The following is a 24,750-nucleotide window of genomic DNA, read 5'->3' as shown; positions in this document are numbered from 1 at the left end:
CCTTGAAGAGAGAGCTAAAATAACCCCAGTGACCCAGGAAAGAGGGGGAAAGGCAGCTCTGGCTACTGCCTCACTGGGTCGCTAATGGGTTTAAGCATCAGAGGAAACAAACTTTAACCCAAAGATCAGCTCCTTTGACTCGAACTCACCTGTGAAGTACTCGCCAAACTCCTGCTCGAGTTTCATGGCCTTGTCAAAGATCTTGTTTGCTTGTTCATATGTCTGTCTTCGGTTCATTTCCCTGTCAGACATGGGGAGGAGAACCACTGTCAGGCAGCCAGAAAAGGAAAGTCCAGCCTCCCTTCCCCTATCTAAAAGACCACTTACACGAGGGCCTCCACAGACTTGGGCTTGATGAAAACAGCAACGGGGTAAAGCTGGGCTTGTTGCAGCCGCTTGATGGCATTGCCAGACACATCTAAGATGCAGTGCTTCCCCTGGGGGAGAAAGGGGAACTGTGAACCTTCCAGAAGGACCTGGGGCTAATAGCCCTTGGACCTTGCCCTCGAGGAAAAAGCAAAATCAAATTGCTATGTGAGCTGCTGGGGCTGAAGGGCATAAGCCTCCCCCTCAACCCTCCAGAACCAGAGAGGAACCAGAAATTGGGGCCTAGAGCATCAAGTCAGTCCTCGTCTTGTGTGTCTGGAGCCCTCACCCTATTTGTGTCTCATTGTGTGCCTACGTCTCTCTCTGCCTTACATCTATCTGTCCTCTCCTCGACACAGTGCTGTCCAGATAAACAACCGCTATTTCTCAAGAAACCTGGCTCAGGGCAATGGTGCCCCAGGCTCTCTATCCTGCCAACAAGAGGCTCTCTCTCCCCATTCCCTAGTGGGTAAAATTGCCTGTCTGGTCTCACCCTCTCTGCCACAGCTCGGACTGACTGGATGCTGGTGCCGTAGAGATTGTCATTGAATTGCCCTGCTTCTATGAACTTGTTCTCCTGGATGTCTTTTTCCATCTGCTCCCGGGACGCCACAAAGTGATAGTCCTGACCGTCCACCTCATTTTCTCTTCGAGGCCGAGTGGTGTCTAAAAGAGGAACACCAATTTGGGGCAGGCTGGCTGGCCCCTCGACGTCACAGAGGCTTACATCCCACTACACCACATAGGGCAGGCAGGTCAATAGTCTTCCTGCTGCACAATCCCAACAGAACACACCCCAATTTAGGCCCTGGAGTCCCTGAAACGGACTGTTCCCCTAAGAAACATGAAGTGATTGACGGTCCTAACTCTCCTGGGCTCTTACGTGGTACACAGGATCCAAATTTATGTGGGAACTCCGAAATCAGGTCATCATTGACTCGGTCCTTCATGGGGCCCAGGATGATCACTGGCCTTGCATAGTGAACTAGAAAGAATGTATGTACACAAGGTCAGTGACTAGTCAGGAGGGCTCCCCCCACCTCCCAACCTGGGGGTCCATCATGATTCAGAACAGAGTGAACTGAGCTCTAAGATCTACTTCCAGACCTATCAAAGCCCCTCTTATTGAGGGAGGCTTGAGTTGACAGGAGTACCTCTACATTGGGATCAGCAGTTCACCAAGGTCCCAAAAGCCAAAGAACTGGTGATGCTGAAAGGCTGTGGAAGGGGAAATGAGACCCCGACCTTTCTCTCCATTAGCCCCACTCAAACCAGCCTTTCTCATCTTTAGGGATTTGTTCCTCTCCTGCCCTCTTGGGAGTCAAAGGAAGCCCCATTTGGAGGGGCATGAAAAGCCAAGGTTGAATTGCCTTTGCCAAATAATGGGGCAAAGTGATGGTCCTGCAGGCTCCCCTGGGCCCTTCCTTCAGCTCCCCATTAGGGCAACTGCTCACAAAGGGCTTACTTTCTTGCCGTGTCACTGGCTCATAGGATAAAATTGTGTCCTCCTGTCCTTCTGTAACAAAGAGGGAAAAAGCCATTAGTGTGTCTTAAGGGTTGCCTCCCAACCAGGGTCAGAAAACTACTCTGAAGATCAAAGGAATTGGAAGTAGTGATTCCTCTTTCTTTTCTGGAGACAGTGACCAACAGGGCTCCCATTGAAATGGAAAGCTCTCCTCAAGTGTGTGCACCTATCCCTCACTGCAGAAGAAAGGAGCTGAGGCAGATGCGGCACCCTCACCGCCTTGGGCAAAAACCTCCCTGGACTTTCAGCAGTATTTAGAGAATACCTACCTGGCCTTTACAGACAAGGCAGAGTTCTGCTCCAATAGCCCCCAGGACATTTCACCCTACACAGCCTCCCAAGGCCCTACTCCTCTACCTCTCCCCAAGGAGGCCTGGGCTGGTTTGGGGGGCAAGCTACAAAGAGAACCGACCACTATGGGGAGGGAATCTGGGGCCACATCTCCTACAAAAGCAAATTCCAGGCAGAGTCCCTGATAGTTCCCTTGGAACCAGAGCGGTATAGAGCCCCCTTTTTCTTAAGCTTCTTGAAGGCAGAGATTTCTACGGCACTGAACGCACAAATGCCTGCTGCTATGTAATAAGTATTTAGGAAATATTTGTTGACTGGAATTAATCTGAGGCCTCAACATGTCACCACCATTAAGCTACCACGTGGCTTCAGCTGTGAAAGAAGGCCACTGCCAACCACAGCCTCTGCACTTCCCTTTAGCCCAACAAGCCTTCCTGTGTGCGTGCACACGCAAGCTCCAACCCCCAACAAGGGGAATTGGCCACAGCATCTCCAAGACTTCAAATGAGAGCAGTCAGGGCAACACCTGAGTAGAAGCGGTAGCCATGCAGCAGAGGAGTGAAAATGGTTAGAATGGCAGATGAAGCCACGAGACATGGCAAAGACACACACTTACTGGAACTGCTTTCGCTGTCACTGGTGTTGGATGTCACGCCCTCTGCAAGCCAACAAGAAAGAGACTCCAATTCAGAACACACCATCGAGAGGTCACACGGCACAGTCCCAAAACGCCAATGCTCTGGGAGACAAGACACTGAGGTGGGAGCCAAGCCGGCTGAGAAGGAACAGCGTGGACCTCTGAGGCATTCCAAAAGGTGCATGCCATCAGCTAATCATTAAGCATGGCACACATCCACTTTCTTTCTAACACCAATCTGCCAGAGGTGGACAGAGATGAAGAGAGAGAGAAAGAATGCTAGCTTTCTTCCCTGTCCCCTGGCTCCTAACGGTTCCAGACCAAGACAACTTAAACGTTTCTTCCCCCTAGACTTTTCTCATCCAGCTCCTGCTAACAGTCTAAACACCCGATGGGGCAGGAAACCTTCACTGAGCCCGACAGAAAAAGCAGGCTTGGCCAGAGGGGACAGGAAAAGGTCAATAGGATCATCTTTGTCTCCCACCACAAGACAGATGAACATGTTATGACATGAATGGACAAACAAACAGGGACACTCAGTGGACTAGGCAGCTTGGGGTGTAAGAGGCAAAAGCTAGAGCAGAGAAGCCAAAAACAAATTTCAATTTGGCACAAACACCCCTTTCTCCCCTTCTACCAGTGTGGGCACATGAAGATGAGACATGAACAGATTGAAGAAAGAGGCTGGGCAAACAGCTGGTTTCAGCCAAGACAGCACTATTCTATGGAATGCTGTGGCCTTCCCCCACCCCCAACTCCTAGAGGTATTTTCCTCAAGGTGTTGTCCTGGTAAAGCCCCAAATCCCCAGGACACGATGTAATAAGTTCGTGTTAAGTGGACCCCTGAGATTGGCTGCCTCTGAGCCCTATTGCCTGAGTGACCTCAACATAAACCACAGGCACTGCCACCAGATCATCCCATCACTTGCTCTTTTCATTCCTACTCTAGGATTACTTTCCAAAATTGAGAGGTCAGTACCTTCCCAAGAGCCAACACCCAAACCAGCTGGTCCTTTTATGTTGCCAGGGTACACACACACACACACCTCAGTCTGGCATAGTCATTGTATGGTATGAGCCCTTTAGGGCTTCCATCCCACTGGTATCCCAGGAGAGAATACATTCCACCAAGCAGCCAGTGGCCCTCTGTCCCCTCCCCTCCTCAGGGCTCCTGAGCATGAGGAGAAGAAGCCGGGTCTTTACCCTGGAATGAGATTTCTTGACCCTTGCTTGCTTCTAAGACTTTTCATCACCCACCACTCAGGGCAGCTCTGAATGTGGGCTCATTGTTAGGCCCCTGTGGGCTTTGGAGGACACAAATCCTGCTCTGTCCAGGACCAGCCCCCCCCCCCCTTAGAGGCATCAGTTGTACACACTTCTCATCCCCACCCCCACCCAGATTGCTCTGTAATGCCGCCAGAAATGGAAAGTGAAGAGGGTGTAAGTTTGACTTACTCAGATTCTTTGCTCCATAATAATCGTCACTTAACCCAGGGAAGTCCTGATTTCACAGACAGCAAGGAAATAAAAAGAGAAAGGAGGAAGAGATTGGAGAGAGAAGATGGGGGGATGGGGGAAGGAAGAAGGGGGTGGGGAAGAAGAATACAGAACCCAGTGAACATTAGTGACAGGTGAACAGAACCAGTGAGGCACACAGCTCTACTCAAGTAGCATGGCAGCAGAAATAGCATCTCGGGGTCAAGCGAGACATCTGGCTTCTCACTTGCAAATTCACTGCTAGTACCAAGGCCCAGGCCTGAAAGGGAATACCCAGAAGGAAAGATCTTCCACGGGGACCCTGGCCAGCACGTGGCACTTTGGCTCAAGAGGACTTGTAAAACTTCCTGGTGGGTCTCTGAAAGCTCAAATACCTCTGTGGAGAAGGGAAAGAGGCAGAATGACCATCACCTAGCACTGATGTAGTCTGGCCAAACCCATCATTTAAGTCTTCATACCACTTTGGAAATGGCCTCCAAAGACTGACCTATGATGTATAGAACCCAAAGGAAGAGCCCAGTTCCTAGAGAAGAGGCACCAGGCAGCCCCTTCTGCTGGCCCACAGAATTTCTGAGTTGCCCCAAAGCCCCCCCTGCTGAGGTGGGTCTCTGAACACGAAGACACACAGCATTCTTGCCAGGCTGGGCTCTGTACTCCTTGGACACCTACATGGAATGGGAGCCATGGTAGCTAGCTCAGGGCCAAGATTTCCCCTACAATTTCGGGGCTGAACCAACCTGATCTGCTTTGCTGCTAGAAATGTCTTTGTCCCAGGATGGAAACATGTCACTTCTACCTAGAGTGGTGTACCAGGGTAATGTCCCCAAACAGCAGCTCCCCATACAAACCCCAATAGTGCATCAGTCTCTTGCCTAGTCCCATCAGCCCAGAACTCCAGGGGTGTTCTACATAAAGCAGGAGAGCCCAGCTAGGCACCAACGAGAGCCCACTGGGCAGGTCTGACCTAGTGTTTCAGGTTCGGCTTAGCACGATCCAGTTCTGAGGCCTGGAACAGGTACCAAACATCAGCCTCGGGCTAATTTGGCTCGCTTTTGTGTCTTCTTACAGCCCCTAACTTGTTTCTCCCAGTAAGTCTTTATTTGAACAGATGGTTTAAGACTTTTCCCTCAATGTCAGTGAAGAAACAAGAAAGTGCCATAAAGATGGGTCCCCTGCCCACACCAGAAAAGGGTCGCATGCACATTTTGAGCATATGTGGAATTCTGGATGGTGGCAGAGGACTTGGGGTCCATCCCAGCTCTGCTACTTACTCCCCGTGTGGCCCTGAGCAAGTCTCTTCCCCTCTCTGGACTTTAGTCTCTTCCCTAGTATTAGGAGGGTTAATAGAGTAGATGACATGTCTCTAACACCCCTACAGAAAAAAAGGTAGTCCTGGATGAGAGAGAGGGGAAAGGATGAGAGGAAAAAGCCAGGGGAACACCAGTGACTCCTCTCCCTTTACCAGGCTTTACAACATGATTTAAAACTGCTCAGACCCCAGTGCCTGCCTGACAGCCTGGAACCTTGGAGCCCTCGCCATTCGCCTCACTGGGGAGCCAGCCGGGCAGGTGACGCCAATTCGCCCCAACCACCCCTAGCCCTTTCCAGTCTTCTTAAAAAAAGAAGGAAGGAAGAAAAGAAGACAGCAGGCTGCTGGATGGTTTGCTCTCCCTACTCAGCTGCTACTTACGTTCCTGTCCGTTGCTCTCCTGGGTCACGTTCTCTTTGCTCTTGTAAAATGGAAACTTTCGAGAGAGGCGAAAACTCTTTTTACGTTTCGTTTTGATCGACTGTGAAAGAACATGAAGATGGCGGGGAAGGACAGAAAAAAAACAGAACAATGGATTTTAAAGCATGCAAGGAAAATTAAAATGAAGACAACGAGGAGGCTAGGTCAAGGACAATTTCTCACAAATGGATTCTAGGAGATCAATGAAGACTGATGGAAGAGAAGACTTATGTGTTCAAGGGATGGATGTTAAGAGGTTCCAGCTCCCTAGTCCAAACTCCCGGCATCCACTGGCACTTCCTAAACAACAAAGATGGGCTCCTCCTGGGCTCCTGCTCTAAAAGTGCCACTTACAGAGATGGAGTCAGCTACTCCAGGCCCTTCTTTCCCCTCCTGCTCTGCGAGTTCTCTGCTCTGTGAAGCTTGGAGGAGAAAAGGGGTAAATGGAGAGGACCCCTCATGCCTCATTTGTTCTGGGTGGAGTTTGGCCCTCGGCAGCTAGCTGCCAAGGCCCTTGCGCCAGCGAGACGTGGTATGTCCTGGGAACTGCCTCTGTCCAGGAACCCTGCAAGATTTGTAGCTGCTGAAGCTTCCACGTGTTGTTTTCTTTTCCCTAATTTTTCAGTCTGCCCACAGGCATCCTGGCTTCTAGGCTGCTCCGATTCCACTGCAACTCCAAGAACCATCTGCCCAGGATGAAGGGAGGTGAACAATCCATGTTGGCCTTGGACACTTCAACCTGTTCTTTGCCTTTCGGAAGATCAGCCAGTACCGTTCCAAGGGCAGAGTCGGCCCATGTTCTCCCACGCCTCAGACAAGACTCTGCACGGTCTGGCGGCTCGTTTCCCAAGGCACCACACTTACTTACCCTGTTAGCCTCAATCATCCCTGTCCTGGCATGGAACTTCACAGTTTTTAATCGGGCTCGTTCTTTCTTTTCCACCCTGTTTGGAGGTCAGAGAGAAGTCCTGGTTACTGCCCAGCATGCCTGCATTTAGCTGTGGCTCAGACTCCTGTCAATTATGTGGCCTCTCCTAAAGTTGCTCAGCACCCAAAGGAAGCTGAGATGGAGCATAGGGACAAGCTGTACTACTGAGGCCCTGGATTTTATCCCAACCCTAAAGGAAGACAGGGGCTCCTCACATAGATAGGCCAATACTCACCTCTTCTTGCTAGGGATCACACCAATTTGTTCACTCTCCCCATGGGGGGTGACCAGTCTGGCCTGCCACCACTCATCATCAGAAGCATTAATGACATGCAGAATGTCACCATAAGAGAAGCTGAGCCCCTGGCTTGGCAGACAGCTGTCCCGGGTCCGGTCATAATCAAATAAAGCCCTAAAAAAACAGAGAAGAAAAACTCCCTATGAGCCCCGACAACGACACCAAAGGTATTTATTTGGAGGGAACCTCCAGGCTTCCTGCAGTTACATCTTCAGAGGAGTAACCTCATCTCCCAGGTTCTAGTCACAGTAAAGAACTCCTAGCAGCCCCTCTTCATGCCCAGACATTTCCATAAGTATCCTGGGAAACAAGGGGATAAAGTAGCCCTCCCTTTGCATGACCTCCTCATTCAGGTTAAGATCTCGCCTCTCCCAAGAGCTATGTGTTTTTGCACCCAAGCATTTACCAAAAACTTACAATGGGTGAGGCCTTGTGACAGTCACTACAGCTCAACACATAGTCCCTGTCCTCCAGAAGCTTGTAATCTAGTCTGGGAAAACAGGATATACCCATAAAAGTGAGGATGCACTGCCAGATATTGTTACATGCAGTCCAGACCGTAGGTGCCAGAGGAGGCAAGAGCAGAGGAGGAGCTGGGGGTGGGTAGAACCAATAAAAGGTTAGCACCCTAAAGTGGCCCTCTTTTCAGAGGCTGTGATGTGTCCTACGTCAGCCAGACTTTGCCTGAAAAGTTTCAATTCTCCTTGTTTCCCACACTACAGTTAACAGAGAAGGGAAGGTGAGGTCAAGGAAAAGGGAGGCCAGAAGAAACACACCTTGTGTTCATGAGCAAAAAGCTGACCATCCTAACTCTATAGTCAATGCTTCCCACAGGAGAGAAGTGGGAAAGACGTGGAGTGGGAGTTGTTTGACTGCTTCAGGGGTGTGCTCAGTAGCCCCACGAGCTACTTTATAATCTTATGCAGCTGAAGTATCAGCCTCTGAAGAAAGTATAACAGTAATTGAGTAAATTTATTGAATCAGATTTTGTGTCTTCTAGTATTTCTTTTGTGTGTATAAAATAAATACTTGTTCCACACATGGGGGGAAAAGGCTACTGTAAGAAGACACATCCAGAAACAAGAAGCTTAATAACAGACTGGATATGTGAGGGGAGTGAGAGAGAAGATGGCACCAAGGTTGCAAATGTGGGTAACTGGAAGGATGCTTGTACTCTCAACGCTGATAGGGGAGCTCCAAAATTAAAGATAATGAGCTCTGTATTGAACATGGGAATTTTCAGAAGCTTAAAGGACATCCAATTCCAGATCCCCAAAAGGCAGCTCAGGAGAGAGACCAAGGCTGGATACAGAGATCTGGGAATCCTCTGCATAGAGATGAGCATGGAACCCATGGGAGCTGCTGAGATCACCATCAAGAGAGCCGTGGTTAGTGGGCGTGGCTTGGATGAAAATCCAGCAATAGAGAATGAGTAGGAGTGTCAGAGAGGCAGGAGGAGAAAACCAAGTGAGGAGTGTCATAAAAATGCATAGAAACCACATGTACAAAAACAATTATAGCAGCTCTTTTTGTGGTGGCCAAGAATTGGAAATTGAGAGGATGCCCATTCATTGGGGAATGGCTGAACAAGGTGTGGTGTATGAATGGAATGGAACACTATTGTGCTATAAGAAATGATGAGCAGGTAGACTTCAGAAAAACCTGCAAAGACTTATACAAACTGATACTAAGTGAAGTGAGCAGAACCAGGAGAACGCTGTACACAGTAACAGCAACATTGTGTGATGACTAAGGTTGATAAACTTAGCCCTTTTCAGCAATGCAAGGATCTAAGACATTTCCAAAAGTCTCATGCTGGAAAATGCTATCCACATCCAGAGAAAGTTTGAATGCAGATCGAAGCATACTATTTGCTATTTTTTTCCTTCTGTTTTGTTTTGTTTCCTCTTTCTGGTGGTTCCTCCTATTCCTTACAACATGACTAATGTGAAAATGTTTAACAGGAATATATATGTATAGCCTATATCAGATTGTGCGCCATCTTGGGGAGGGAGGTGGGGAGAGAGGGGAGAAAAATTTAAAACTCAAAAGCTTCTGGAAGTGATTGTTGATAAATCAAAATAAATTAATAAAAACATTTTTTTAATTAAAAAAAACATAGAAGAGGAAATATCTAAAGAGGTCGGGTGACTGATGGTCCAAAGCTGCAGAGGAGTCAAGGAGGATGGAGTGTTGACAAGGGGCTAGTGGATTTCACCATTAAGAGATCACCAATAACTTTGGAGAGAGCAGTTTGGGTGGAATGATGAGGTCAAAAGCCAGACTGTAGAAGGTTTTTAAGAGGAAGTGAAAGAACAGAGTATAGGCAGCTTTTTCAAGGACTGGATGAAAAGGGAAAGAGAAATCTAAGCTGACAAGCTAGTGAGGATGGTGAGATCCAGCGAAAGGTTTTTAAGGCTGGAGAAGACATGAGCATGTTTGTAATTAGCAAAGAAAGTACCAGTAGTAGATAGGGAGAGACTAAAGATTAGACAGTGGGGGCAATTTGCTAAAGAAGACAAGAAGAGACAGGATTGTGAGTACATGGAACATGACTGAGTTGAAAAAGGAGATGGTGGGGAGATGAAATCAGAAGTATGTGTAATGAAGAGAAGATAACGGCTTTTCCTTCCTTGTGAAAAACCTCTGTTTTTTCAGTGAAGTATGAGATGAGATCCCTATCAGGGCAGAGGGAGGCGTTGCTGTGGGACACCTGAGGAGAAAAGAGAAAGTTTGGAATAGGATTGAGTCATTTAGGGAATGATTGAAAAATTTCCTTCTTGTAGTGAGGGCCCAGTTGAAATTAGTTGTTACAAATTTATAATGGACCCAGTCCATATGGTCTTGTGATTTCCTCCAGTTCTATTTAGCAACACATGAGCAGGAGTGAAGGAGGCAAATGGTTAGAGTTTGGCAAAGAGTGACCTGGTAAGGAAGTTGCATTCTTGAAGAACTCCATGTGGTGTGACCAGGGGAAATGGGGCACCCTGGAAGTGTCCCAGGACAAAGGTCCATGAGGCTTTAAAGCTCCACCTTGGGGCAGCAAGGTGGCGCAGTGGATAGAGCACCGGCCCTGAAGTCAGAAGGACCTGAGTTCATATCCAGCCTCAGACCAAACACTTGACACTTACTAGCCATGTGACCCTGGGCAAGTCACTTAACCCCAATTGCCTTAAAAAAAGAAAAGAAAAGAAATAATACTTCTGCCCATAATCTCCTTGGAGTCTTACCATGTGGGGAAGGGGTGATGGCGTGCAGGGAGAGGCCTAGCATGAGCCCTGTTGTGCAAAGGAGGAAGCCAAGGCTCACAGAGTTGACCTGCCCAGGCCCACAAAGACAGAAAACCCCTGAGGCAGGCTTTGAATACTGAGCTTCCTGCTACAAGGGCACCAGAGTCTGCTGCTTCTCAAAGAGCAGAGACCAGTTAAGTGTGAGGAGAGCAACAGAGCAAAAAGCATGAATTTTTGAGAAATCAGCACAGCCTTCCTGGAGGTGGTGCTAAGATTTGAGCCTGGTGGCCTGGAAACCCAAAGGAAGATTGCAACAGGCAGAATCTGGGTCAAAAGGAGCGACAATAAGGGCCCTGAGATCCGGCCCCCGCCCCCCCCCGAAAGTCACCAGTAATTCTGACTATTGGATATTTTCAAGAACTCCCACCTAAGTCAACAACAATGAACCTAACAGACAACATTGCCAGGTGGTGGGCAGTAGGCCTGGGATGATGGCTCACCACTCCTTCCCTTGCCTTCTGCTGTGCCCAATGGGTAGTTCTCAGAAGTGGCTCATAGGACTGGGGGAAAGGGCTGGGGAGGGAGGGAAACATTTATGATTACCCTGATGCCCCTCACCGACACTATCCTCCTTCTGGTGGGGCCAGAGCCCATTCCACCTCCTGTGGACACGAAGGCCTACAGAGGGCTCCTTGCCCCCCCAGTGCCCAGATGTTGGCACTCTCTGGGTTTCTCTGAGGCCTGCCATCCCCACCATGGATGAAGGAAATTCCTAAGGCTGGACAGCTGAGGCCGCTGTGCCTTTCCCCAACTCCTGCCCCCAGCATCTAGCACATCCCATGTTCCAAATGGGGCACCTACTGCCATTGGGTTTTACTGTTCACCTTTGACTCAGTTTCCCATCCTTCCTCTGCCACTTTCTATGGAGCCACCAAATGAGGGTTGCACTAGATCTCCAAATCTATGACTATGGCAGTGAATGAAGCTGAATGAGGATTTTAATGATTCTATTTTATCCTTAAGATGTATTTAAAAAGAGTAATAAATTCTTGATTTTGTTTCAATAAAACAACACAAACTAAAACATTTTGTTTTGCATAGATTGTTTCAGAAAGTGTGGGGAGGCATGACAATTTTTTATTTGACAAAATGGGGTACTATATAAAATGTGAATCGTTCCCTGATGAGAACTGGTTGAAGGAACAAGGTGACAATAAATGAAGAAAAGAAGAAACAGCCTGAGGGCGGGGGAGGGGAGAGAAAGGTTAGCCATCTTCAAGTTATTGCCACTTTTCTGCTGGGTTCCTACAGACAGAACCAGGAGGGCAGAAGGGAGTTGGCAAGGCCATCTGACCCAACCCAGCTAGCCCCCCAGCCTGTGAGGCTCCAGGGGCTGGGGCTTCTGGCTGGGAACTGTCCATCAGGCCTCTCTCTCTCTCTCTCTCTCTCTCTCTCTCTCTTTCTCCCCCCGCCCCACATCTCAGCCTCAGCCCAAGTGCTCACAATCTATATAAATTCTTTCCTAATTGTCAAAATGCTCAAAAGGATTGGTCGTGTGTCTCATCCACACTGGTCTGTGAAGATCACTAAGAGAATGGCAGCTCCTTGAGGGCTGGGACTATTGCATTCATGTCTCTGCCTTCCCAGCATTAGCAGATGTTGGAATGACTGAGATAATGCTGGAAAGATGCCAAGAGGTCCCGAAGGATGAGCCTGAGAAAAAGGCCATTCGATTTTGGACTGCAGTTTGGAGAAGACAGCTTCAGCCCGAGGGTGAGGTCGGAAGCCAGGCGTCTGGTGGAGGAGGGGAACACTCACATGGTTGGGAACAGCAGATAGGAAGAAATGGAAAATCAGAGAGAAATGGTGAGAGCGGGGCTTCTAGAAACGAAAAACGGGGGCACGAAGTGGCGTCTTCCAATTCAGCCTCAGATACTGCCAAGCTGCGTGACCCTGGGCAAGTCACTTAAGCTCTGTCGGTTTCAGCTCTCTCAATGGTAAAATGGGGGTTGTTGTAAGGATCAAATAAGATATTTGTGAAGTGCTTAGCACAGTGCCTGGCACACAGCAGGTGCCATATTGAGCTGGAAGACACTACACTCAGTCAACAATCATTTAAGCACTACGGCCGGGCCCTGAGCTAAGCACTGGGGATAACAATAGTGAAAGGCCCCCACCCCCACCCCGGAGCTCACACTCCAACAAGGGAGACAACGGGACTTTATGTGAAATGAACATGACAAAGGTAGTCTGGGGAGAGAGGGAAACCAAAGCAGCCTTTTTCGGGCAGAAGTCGGGCGTTGAAGGAAGCCCAGCATTCTCTGAGGCAGGCGTGCATTCCTGGCATGAGTGACGGGGCCTAGCTCTGGTTCCTCAGCGGCCAGTGGAGGAAATGGCCCCACAGAGGGGAAGGGCTTTGCCTCGAGCTCTACATCTAGTGCCCCTTCACAAAATCCTTTTCCTGGAAGCATTCCCTGGCTGAGGGCCTGGCATTCTTTCTAAAAGCCCCTGGTTCACTTGGCACTGAGTCTTCGCGAACCTGCCTGACCAGTTTTCTTGGGCTCCAGCATTCCTGGTCCCTAAGAGACCTCGTTCACTCAGCCAACTGCCCCGAATTTCCCCTGATCTCTGACATCTAGCCCTGAAAACTTCTTCATGGCAGACAGCTTCATTTTAAAGCTATGAACCTAATTAAGTACCCACTATATGCAGAGCACTGTGCTGGGAGTGGTAGAAGGCAGAGAAAAGAAGTCCCGTTCCCTGTCCTCATGGAACTTACAATTTAGTAGTTATAACACAGATACAAATAACTCTGAGGTCCTAACTATAGGATGATCGTTATGAGCGGGGGGAGGAATGGAATCAGGGAAGGTGGAAGCTACTGCAATAATCCAAGCAAGAAGAGATGAGTGTCTGGACTGGGGTGGTGGCTACGCGAGCACAGAGAAAGGGCTGGGCACCTCCCTGGACATGGGACAGGAGAGTGGAGGATGACTGAGGTTGTGGACATGTCTACAAAGCTGCAAAGATGGTACTGCCCTAGAGAGAAATCAAAAGGGGTAGGGAGCAGGTAGGTGACAAGCTCCATTTTGGACACGTTGAATCTGAGATGCTTATGAGCATCTCAACAAAACAAGAATTCCAAACAGTTGCAAATGTCTACTGGGCAGCTGGTGATTTAAGACTGCTGCTCAGCAGAGACCAAAGAGACAAGCTCAGGCATACGGGGAGGTGGAGGAGACCAGAGCAAACCCACAAGGTGCCCGGCCTACTAGGGAGGGTCTGTTCCTGCCCAATCCCCTCCAATGACAGCTGGGATCAAAGACAGAACTTTCTCATGAACTGTGGTCTAAAGAGGAAGGCTCCTTCCAAAGATGAACAGCCTGGCAATGTCCAGCCCTGCCGGCCTGGCTGCCCAGCACACAGAGAGCCACCAGGGAGGATGCACCGACTGAGGAATGGTGTGAGGGCCCAGGCCCAAGTGTGCTTGGGCCAAAGGAGGGCTTCTCTCAAAAGGTGTGCCCTGAAGGGGATCCAGCATGTGGCTAAGCTACTTTGTTCCTTCTTTTCCCTCGAAGCTGCAGGCCCAGATGGACAATTATGGGGAGGGGAGGGGGAGGGGAAGGGGAGAGAGAGAGAGAGAGAGAGAGAGAGAGAGAGAGAGAGAGAGAGAGAGAGAGAGAGAGAGAGAGGGAGGAGAGAGAGAGAGACAGAGACAGAGAGAGAGAGAGAAGCTTAAGGACTGGGCTCCCAAAGTAGAAAAGTCGAGGGAATTTAAGTCACCCAGAGAGGCCTGGAAGGAAATAAACCCTCTGTGGGGTCACAGAAGAGGACAATCACAGTACCCAGAGACACAGGACGAGAGATCCAGCTCATGCAAAGTCCTGACACTCGTCTGAACTGGCTTCAAAATCACATGTGATCACCTACCGAAATCCTCCACCCTCAAAGCACTTGTGTTTCTGTCAGTGTCATTCAATCTAGCAACAGGCGACCTGGGCGAATCCTGGAAATCAGCTACTCAGGCCTCAGCACAAGTTCCAACCTGCACCAGCTAAGAGCCTAGCACAGTGCCTGGCACATGGTAGCTACTACCTAAAGGTTGCTGGACAGATTGAAGGCAGAAGGCTTCTCTAACAAATATTTCCTGAAATAAAACCACAGGGCTCCCAACAATGACTTCCCATGCCTCTCTTTTCCCAGGCTTAGGCAAAGAGAGAGAGAAAGGCGCTATTAACACCCATGGAGACTGGCTGAAAGATCTTTTTGGGCAAGAACAGGAGGGTTTCTGGGAGACTTTCTGGCCAAAAAGGCTGGCTCCCTTCTGTGGGGTCAGGAATATACTGAAAGAAGAAAAATAAATCTAGCAACATGAAAAGCAATTACCGCTTTCATTGGGTTGCCTTCATCATCCTGCACCCCGAGGACAGAAGAGTTGTCTTGTCACTAGGCAACTAGCAACAAGTCCTCCCCACTCCCCAAACAGGTGGCCTCCAATGGACAAGGTCATCACCTTTCTCACGTGGCCGCCCACTTGGCCACTTAAACGCACCTCTTTTTAGAGAGCCATGAGCAGGAAGTTCTGTGGCCTCGTCCATGTTCTGGCTGCCCTGGGGCTCAGACTCAGTGAAATACGTGAACTGAAGCCTCAGAAGTAGAAGAGGGGCTACCAGGATTTCCCCTGAAATCAAACCAGCTTGCAAGGCCAGGACTTTGAACAGAGAAGTGCTGAGTACTGAACAATTCTAGAACCCAGAAACTCTCCCAGGACTGGGGTCACTAAAACGTTGAAGATGAGGAGACAGTGAGCAATCAGCAGGCCATGGGAGTCCACGTCCCTTTGGCCACTAGGGAATCAGGAGACCAGGTGGAAGCCAAGCACACAAGCTTTCCCCGTTTGTACGGCTTACCGGACATAGAGAGACCTCTTCTCACTGGTCCGAAGGGAGCCAGATCCGGAGCTCATGCTGCTGTTCATCATTTGTTCCCGCAAGTCGTGGATTTTGGATTCAAAGCGACTGTATTCTGGGGGGAGGGGGAAGAGAGAGAGAAGAGAATAATTAACCCAAGGCACCCTCGATTCCAGGGACACCCACCGGATCTTTGGAAAATAAACTCTAAAAGCAACTTCCACCAGCCCTGTCAGTCTTTGCTTGGGAGACAGAACCTGGGAAGATAGAAATTTCTCCACCCCAAGAGGAGGAAACCAACAGGGGGAAAGATTGTGCTTGAAAAATGGGCACCATTTGGACAAGCTGAGATAGAGAAGGCCTTCATTGGCCTTGAAATCTGATCCTTGAAGAAACAAACAACTGGAAGACCTAAAGAAAACAGACGGTAGAAGAGAGTCCCCCCCCCCAGTACAAAGTGGTGGTCTGAGGAAAGGCCTGAGGCCATGGCCTCCTCCTCAAGCCAGGCAGCAGAAGCCACCTGACAAAAGCGAAAAAGGGGTTACTCACTGAAGAGAAGGTTTCAACTTTAATGACCAAACTCATGCAGCCACTAAGGCCCTGCTGCTCCCTCCTCAGCCCCAACATCACCCTGAGTATCTGCTCAGAACGCTCGGGTCCCCTTGCCCATCCAGAAATACTGAAGAGCCCCCATTTCTCCTGGTAAGTCTAAAAGAAAGATATCTGATGTAAACCATGGTGGGGGAGGGGGTTATTATCACATGAGATTTTTTAGAAGTATCAATTTCACCTAGCGCATTTACACAGAGTTCATTTTTAATGAAAATTCTCTTCAAAGAAACACACCTACTATGTGAAACAAGGTGACTTGTATAACCCAGGCAGATAGAAATAAGAGAAAACCAGCCAATGGTCTCTCAAGTCTGCTTTTCAGAATGGAAGTCCTTGTTTTCAAACGAAGCCAAAAGACCCCGCCAGGGCTGATGCCACAGAGGATTGGCACTTGGCACTCCTACCTCATCAGTGGGTCATACAGGCAGAAACCCAAACACCTGTTCTGACACGTGACACTCCTTGTCTCAGCAGGGCACAGTGCCCTTCAGCCAAAGAAAAAGGTCAATGAAGGTGGAGAGAAGGGGTGGGGTGACCAGGCTGGCTTGTACAAGGTTGCAGCTTCTCCACGAAGTCTCGGTCTATTAACCATGAGCACAACAGGCCTAGCTTAGTCGCTTTCATTCACCAAAGCCTGCTACGTGTTCTGGTGATTTGTCTTCATTATATTACATCCTGAAGGAAGCAGGTAAGTCACTGACTCATCCTACAGATGAGAACAGAAACACAGTGCGGGACCCTCATCTCCACCTGTAAGTGCCAGTGCCCCGTCAAACCCTCTTAGCGGAATCCTCCCAGGCCTCACCTGAGGGTTTCAGCCCTGCCGCTGAACTGGAAGCCCTGTTAGCACATGCCTTAACATGCTCAGGGAGTCCAAGGCCTTTGAGTGAGGAGGGGCTTCCTAAGTGTCTGGTGAATTTCCAAAAGTCCCATGCCACATCAAAGCTGTGACTTCCTTTAGGAAGAAAGCATCTTGCCCAACAAGCCCCTCTCCTGCACCCACCACCCATTTTACAGAGGAGGAAACTAAGGCTCAGAGAAGAAAAGGAGTTCTGCCTGTGGACACAAAGCTAGCGAAGAGTCAAAGTCTTGGATTCACAGAATGTTTGAGCCTCCCTTCAAGGGATCTTGGAGATCATCTAGGACAAGGAACTCATTTTAATTATACGTTAGTTAGGCTAAGTATAAAGACTTACATTTGGGCTTGAACAATTACCCTCAGAGGTACAAGATAGGTGGGGCTGGGCTAGAGAACAGTTTGGCTGAAAAAGATCTTGGGGGTCCGAGTGGAGCCAGCAGTGAGAGATGGCAGCCAAAAGCTATGGGCTGCATTAGGAAGAAGGAGGTGAGGAGCCCAATGCACTCTGGCCCTCTCTCCCAGCCCAACCACACCTGGAGTATTCTTGGCCAGTCTGGGTACCACAACTTGGGGAGAAAAAGTGGAGAGAATCCAGAGGAGGGGAACCTTGAGTCCATGTCAGAAGAGCCGCCTGAAGGAACAGGAGGCCATGAGAGCTGGGGGACACCCCCTCCATGGCACCGACTCTAAAAGTCTATGATTTGTGACATCATTTGTGGCTCCCCTGTACCCCACCACACCCATCCACCAGAAGCAAACCCTTCCCTGGTTAAACAAACAACCAAAAAAGTCAAAACTCCTTTGTTTTACAGATAAGAAGACAGAGGTCTTAGGATGGGAAATGACTTGGCAGGGGTCATGTGGCGTCAGAATCAACATTCATTTTCCCTCTGGTTTGATCGCTGACCGACCAAGGGCCAGGGTACCCGTCTGCCCCGAGTTTCCAGAAAGCTGGATTGTGAGCCTCAGCCCCAAGCTCCAGGGAAATGGTGGCTTGGGTGGGTGTGGGGGGGTATTTTTTATTTTGAAGAGACCTAGTTACTAAGCAACTGCTGTGGCCTGGCTGCTCATGGGAGTGGAATGGGAAGAGTTGGAAAAGAACAAGCACATCCTTTCTGGGTTTCCCGCATTCCTCATCGTGGGGGCTCCAACATATTCAGGTGTCATGTCACTGGCACCTCCCAACAGCCCTGGGAGGTCCGTTTTACAGATCTAGAAACTGAGGCCCAGAGAGGTGAAGGTCTGGGTCATCCAGCATCTTAGGAGGGCCAAGGCAGCTTCGAGACCCAAGAGGACCAAGACCCAGATGCGGGTCCCAGCACCACAATTTTATAAGTCAGGTGAACCTCTGTTTTCTTATCTGGAAATTTCTAGGGCTAGTCCTAAATCCTATGCACCTGTGTATATAAGGAAGGAAAGAAGGAAGGAAGCATTTATTAAGCACCACTGTGTGCTAGGCACTGTGCTAAATGTTTTTCTACAAATAGGATCTCCTTTGATCCTCGCAACAACCCTGCTGCTATTAGCCCCATTTTACAACTGAGGTAACAGAGGCAGAGAGGGGTTCAGTGACTTGCCCAGGGTCATACAGCTAGGCAGTGTCTGAGGCCCAGCACTCCCTCCACTGTAGTGCCCTGTAGAAGCCACATAAAAAGAACTCGCCCTTCTGCTTGAGCACAGAGACTGCTCTCAAAGGTCGAAGGAATGCTCAGCAAATCGGAAGAGTCCATCCGTCTCTTGACGCTTCTGTTGGTATCTCTGACACCTGGCGGCACTTCTGTGATGTTTGTTCGTGGGGGGTGGGGGGTGCTCAGCTAATCGACAGAGAACTTCCCTGGCCAATTCCAGCTGGACACAAACATCTAGCTAAGCTGTGAGCTCACTGGAAAATCACGGGGGGCAGCTTTCTGATGGAGGAAATGTCTAAGTGACAACCCAGAAGAGATCTGAGGTCACACAAGCAGTCCATGAGAGCCCTGCAAAATACACTGCTCCCAGGGTCCCTCCCTCCCCCTCTCCAGTTTCTAACAAAGACAGTGACAAGATTAGTCGGGGGGGGGGGGGGAAATCACCGGAAGCAGGGCCTGGCAAGGTCAGAGGGACTCCTACTATGTGCCAGGCACGGGGCCAAACTGGGAATCCAAGGAAGTTTCCAGTCTGATGGAGGGCAGGGACATACATACAAACAAGATCCCGAGAGGACAAAGTGGGGGGAATGTCAGAAGGAAGATGATGAGAAACAGCAAAGGGGGATTTGAGGCGGGACTTGAAGGAAGGCAGCACAGCAGGAGGCAGAGATGAGGAGGAAATGCTGGGGGAGGCCTACTGGGGAGGCTGGGGTCACGGGATCTGAGCCCACAGGAGAAGGCTGGGGAGGAGGGCATGAGCACACTGGTAAGGTAGGAGGAAGAAAGACCGCCAAACCTCCCCCCCCACGGTGGGGCCTCCCCGGAGGCCCACAGAGGGTGCAAAGTCTTCTCCATCCCATGAGCTCACTCTAGTTCACAAGCGACCCTCCCTCCATCCCTCCTCTGTCCCCCAACTCCTGCTCCTCTCCTTCCATTGGCAAACACACACAAGGCTCTCCCCCAGGTAGGAAAAAAAAGACCCCCGATTTGTATCTGTTCACAGTTGAGCTTCTCCAATGAGCAGGGACCTGCCACTTCCTCCTTCCTTCTCTGCATTCTAGCTTCCCGGGCTTGCGCGTGCCTTTCCTTCGACACTGCAGGTCACTCCTTCCTCTGGGGTCTGTGACACCCTGTTCTTAGATCCCCTTACATGGCTTCCTCCTCCTCAAACACTTCCTTTCCTCCCACTGACCTGGCCATCCCCCTGAGGCTCTGTCCCTCTCTACTCCCTCCCTCAGAGCATTCATCCACTCATGACTCCCAAATCAATCTCCCAGCCTCAGTGGTCTCCACAATCACACAGGGTAATGATAGTGCCAGGACTGCCTACCTTACCAGGCTGCTGGGAAGCTTGGGGTACAGCACCTTACACAAACGGTGGTGGTTCTTCTCCTCATTTAGCTGTGGCCACCACCTCCAGCTTTACACCCACACCTCCAAACCACGCTCAACTCCCCCCAAACACACTGTTCCCCAATTCCCTCCTGGTTCTCAACTGCAGCCCCACACCGAGCCGAGCTCACAAGCAGTCCAGCTTCCTCCACCATCTCTCAGATTCGCCTCCTTCCAGCCAAGCTGAGGCCTGGATTACTTGAGCATTTATTTAGCTAGTCTCCCCCCCCCATCTTTATACCCATTAGAATAATGCCTTCTTCCATCACTTTGCTGCCTCAACCTGGTCTTCACGGCCTTCCTTCCTTCCCCCCCACCCCAGCTCACTTCAAGTCACCTCCCATTGCTTCACAAAACTTAACCATGCCAACTGCTCCATCTCCACCCTGAGTGCCCTCCTGCCTTCCTCTGTGCCAACCCATGCCCCTTACCTCATCTCAAACTCAGCTCCAAATCCCCGTGGCCTAGGCCGATTTCTACAAGTGGTGGCACCCGACTCTGCTCGTGCCTTGTGTACTGGCAAACAAAGGAGCCTCACACAGCAGATAATCTGCGCTGCCATCATTCAGCCCCATGGGGGGGGGGGCCTTGGTTGTCAGATGAGTGGTGGAAGCCTTACTTCCTCTGAGGCATGTTCAGAGAAGGCAAAGGACCCTCCCTCCTATTGCTTTTCTACTATAATTGTTCAGTCTCACCTCCCGCCCAAATGCAGGAATCTCTTCTACGGCCTCCCTGAGCAGTGCCCAGCCTGAAAGAGAACACTTCTACAGCACCTAGAGGTAGTGAGCTCCCCAGGGCAGCCCTTCCCCTGGTCAAGCAGAGCTGGTCACTGCCAAGCGCTGCCTGAGGAGCTAAAATCAGCCTGTTTAACCAGGCCATGGTCAAGAGGGAGTACAAAAGTGAGTAGATTAGCTTTCAGCCCCAGTGAGTGATGCCCTGACTGGGGAACACGGCAGCCATGGGCCCCTGGGAGCAGGATGGGGCTGGAGGGAGGAAATGCTGTGTCCAGCTCAACTCAAATCAGGGCCACTAATCAATCCCGCCATAACAGCGGGATCCCTGCCGGCCCATGCTGACACAGTTTGAAGACAATGTTATCTACGGCTCATTGTGTTTTTCTTTCTTTTGTGAATTATTTCCACGTACCATCTAAATCTGCTTTGGTCACACTGAGGAGAGTCTGACATGTCTGGGCGCTCTGGGTCTGGCTCTCTACACGGTCCACCTACGTCAATAGCACCGAATAGGAATGTGCCCAAATAAGTGGCAGAGACCATTAAACCTCTGGCCCAATTGTTCCTTAATCCAAACCCTGCCCCTCATACCCCATCACCATCTGTGGGCGTCATCACAGCTAACATTTACATGGCACTTTAAGGTTTGTGAAAACTTTACAAATATGAGCTCACTGAAGCCTCACAATTACCCTAGGAGACAGTTTCTGTTATGAACCCCATTTTACAGATGAGGAAAACTGAGGCAGACAGGTGAAGTGACTTGCCCAGGGTCACAAATCTGACCTCTGTTTTCCTGAATCAAGTCTCAGTGCTGCCACCTAGTGGCAGTGGGAGTTAGGGAGGAGTTCAGCATCTGGCTTTGTAGAAGCCCTGAGCCCCAGGGCCTTCTTACCCACTCCACTATTCCCTCCCACACTGGTTTCCCAGGCCCACCTCCTCCAACTCTCCCAATGGGCACTTTGGATTCTACCTTCATCATCTGCAGGAATGAGATCCTGCCTGAAACTGTAGCCACGCCCTACAGCCTGACCCAGAACTCAAAGATGCCTCTTTGCCCATAGCCTCCTCTCCTTCTAGCCTCCCTCCTTACTCCTGAACATCTCTGGGACCTCTGTTCTGTTCTCTCAGGCCTCCCCCCCCCCGGCCTCACTCTCTCCCCTTTTCACAATCTTGTCCCTGACACGATCTGTTCAATTTTACACCATCTTCTCCCCTCACATCCTCTGCCCTCTTGTTCCATCACTGCCCATGCCTCGTCAACCTGGACCCTGAGCTCCCCTCCTCTCGTGACCTGCCTTGTTCCATAATGGGAATAAGGCAGGTGCCCAAGCTGACTGCACTGGCTATAAATGTATGTTCTATAATCTCACCAGGACCTTCTTTCCAAAGACCTTTGCCCTGCTCACTTCCTCACTCCCCACAGTCTATGCCAAACCTTCTCTTCTCCCGTACCAACTGCAGCCCACTCCCACCCTCAAGATGTTGCCTCATACCCTGCTGAGAAAATGAAAGCCATCCACTGTGAGCTGCCTCTTCTCTCCACTTAATCCCTCCTCCTCTCCTTCGCTCCGGGTGGCTCTTCTCCTCGCCAACACCAACCCTCGATTTTTCCAACCCCTTTCCAATTCTTCTGGCAGGTGCCTCCACAAAATGCCCTTCTTCTCAATCTTTTACTAACTCCTGCCTCCTTCTCTGCTGCTGTCTACAAACGCGCCCCACAGAGGTAACAAAAGGATGAAAACTGAGAAAAGGACTTGACTAGTAAAAGGTAATCTTAAGAGTATTTGTTGAGGGAGCTTGGAAGCCGGATTGCAGTGGGTTGAGAATGTAGAGGCAAGAGATGTAGACAGCATCTAGATGGCTTCCCCTGATTCAGCACACAGTCTCAGGAGGGGATTTTTGGCTGCTGTATGACACGATTTTTCAGTGATGCTCCTTTGATCTTTGGGATGGTTTGTATGTGATTTCTAGCTTCCCTCTTGCAGTCTTCCATCCTGCTACTGCTACTTTATACTGGCTACTTATCAACTTACTGTACTGACTAGAAGGGAGAGGGGATAGTCTGGGGGACCAGAACAAGATCCAATTTTACCATAAGGGAGTTAGACCTCATGACCTCCACAATCTCTTCCAGCTTGAAACCTATGAGAGTAGTACGATTCTCTCCTTCCTGTTTCTCAACAACCCAAGATCAAAATGGCTGCCAGATCATAGTGTTGACAGATAGCAAGCTTGCAGTTTCCTAAAACCTCAAGATCTTTTTGTTTTCCAGCTTGTATTTGTGAAGTTTATTTTTTGAATCCCAAACACCTGACATTTATCCCTATTGGATTTCATGAACCTCAATATTCTAGACTGTGAAGATCATTTAGGATCCTGACTCTGTCATGTGATGTATCGGCTACCCGTTTCAGCTTTGTGTCACGCACGCCATCTATGCCTTGACTTAAGTCATTGCTTCAAATGCTCAACCACACAAGGAGGGGAGGCCACCTGCCAAGATGACAGGAAACCATTAATGATGAACCCTGTGTCTGGTCATGCACCTGACTGGACTATCTAGATAGCTAGTCCACATCTTGCCACCTTTCCCACTTTGCAAAAATGATGGTTTAGACCAACACCTTACACCACATGCCATAATAAGCTCAAAACAGACAGGGAATCTGAACATAAAAGGCCACAGCACAGGAAGAAAAAAAAAAGAGAGAAGAAGATCTGGGACCTTCCATAGGTATAGCTAAGGGGAGAATTATTAACCAAGAAAGAGATAGGGGGGTCCAAAACAAAAAGGCAACAAAGATACCTCTATTACTTGACCCACAGACTCCCCTTCGGCGAAGATTAAGGTGAAAAAAAGAAAAGTCTCATATACAACAAAACATTCATAGTGGCACTTTTTGTGATGGCCCCAAACTGAAAGCAAAGACCCCCATCAACTGGGGAATGGCTGCACCAATGGAGGAAGTACAGAGACGCATGAGAAGACTTAGATGAGCAGATGCAGAATGAAATAAGCAGAACTAAGAAACTAATAATACACACTATCTAAAACACTATTTACATTACTCAAATAATGTAAATGGACCCCCCCCAATAAAATGAAACACTGTGAAAGGATAATGACCAAGTTTGGCCCTATAGAAAAACTGAGCAAATGTAGCCCCTCCTTTTTTCTTTTTTGCAAATGTGTAGCATTTGACCTGAGTTCAAATCCGACCTCAGACCAGACACTTGACATTTACTAGCTGTGTGACCCTGGGCAAGTCACTTAACCTCAATTGCCCTGCAGATAAATAAGTGAGGCTTGCTCTGTTTGGCCCCATAGGGCCGAACCAGGAGGCTCAGACACTTACTAGCTGTGTGATCCTGGGTAAGTCACTTAACCCCATTGCCTAGCAAATTAAAAACAAAAAGTATACTTCCAAGCTCCAGCTCAAAATATGTTGAGGAGGGTTTTAAACACTTTACCCTGAAATCCCTTCATTTTCCTCCCTTCCTCACTGGTCACAGAGCTCCACAACCCAAACACAATCCTCAAGCACTCCCTCCCTCTTACCCCACACCAAAGTCAAGCAAGCCGTCGCCAAATCTCGCCAATTCTTCCTCCACAAGCTCTGTCTCCCACGTTCCTTTGTCTCCATGTCCCTGGCCACCGCTGGACATCATCCACCAGGCCCTTCAACTACAAGCCTGGCCTCCCTGCCTCTGCTACCTCTCCTCTCCATTTCTCCTCCCCACAACTGCCCAGCTGATATTCCTAAAGCACAAGGCTCATCTCATCTTCTCCATGCTCAAAAGGGTTTTCGAGGATCAGACCCAAATCACCCCATTGGACTGTGAAAGTCCTTTGCATTGTGGTTCCTGCCCATCTTCCACACTGCTTTCACACTCTATATTCCCTTCCAACTAGCCGTTCTATGTCCTGCCTCCATGACTTTGCCCAGGCTACCACCCCCCATGCTTGGAACGCCCTCTCCTCCTCCTGGAATCTCTGGCTCCCTTCAAGGTTCCGCTTCTTAGAGGAGAAGCTAATTGTTACTGCTCCCCTCACTCCCTCCACGTCATCTTGCATTAACTCCACATAGGATCTGTCTTTGCTTCTCGGGGT

At 49.5% G+C, this 24,750-nt stretch overlaps 1 protein-coding gene across 4 annotated transcripts in view; it reads right to left on the bottom strand.

The window, feature by feature from the left end:
- DLG3 (discs large MAGUK scaffold protein 3) overlaps positions 1-24,750 on the bottom strand; it is a 58,715-nt gene that overhangs the window by 2,272 nt on the left and 31,693 nt on the right. The window contains exons 11-21 of one of the 4 annotated variants that reach the window (XM_020976528.2): positions 15,412-15,526; positions 7,209-7,385; positions 6,914-6,989; positions 6,007-6,106; positions 4,543-4,692; positions 2,799-2,840; positions 1,832-1,882; positions 1,250-1,351; positions 860-1,032; positions 328-437; positions 150-241 (exon numbers count right to left, since the gene is read on the bottom strand). In XM_020976528.2, the coding sequence (XP_020832187.1) occupies positions 150-241; positions 328-437; positions 860-1,032; positions 1,250-1,351; positions 1,832-1,882; positions 2,799-2,840; positions 4,543-4,692; positions 6,007-6,106; positions 6,914-6,989; positions 7,209-7,385; positions 15,412-15,526 (1,188 nt within the window). Of the gene's footprint in view, positions 1-149; positions 242-327; positions 438-859; positions 1,033-1,249; positions 1,352-1,831; positions 1,883-2,798; positions 2,841-4,274; positions 4,321-4,542; positions 4,693-6,006; positions 6,107-6,913; positions 6,990-7,208; positions 7,386-15,411; positions 15,527-24,750 lie in introns of all 4 variants that reach the window. The other 3 variants (XM_020976529.2, XM_078147956.1, XM_020976530.2) reach the window with 3 other exon arrangements.

The sequence above is a fragment of the Phascolarctos cinereus genome, unplaced genomic scaffold (assembly GCF_003287225.1).
Source record: "Phascolarctos cinereus isolate Bilbo 61053 unplaced genomic scaffold, phaCin_HiC Scaffold_8;HRSCAF=390, whole genome shotgun sequence".
NCBI classification, from domain to species: Eukaryota; Metazoa; Chordata; class Mammalia; order Diprotodontia; family Phascolarctidae; genus Phascolarctos; species Phascolarctos cinereus.
Note: the sequence above shows the minus strand (reverse complement) of the source record. Positions and strands in the feature narration are given on the sequence as shown.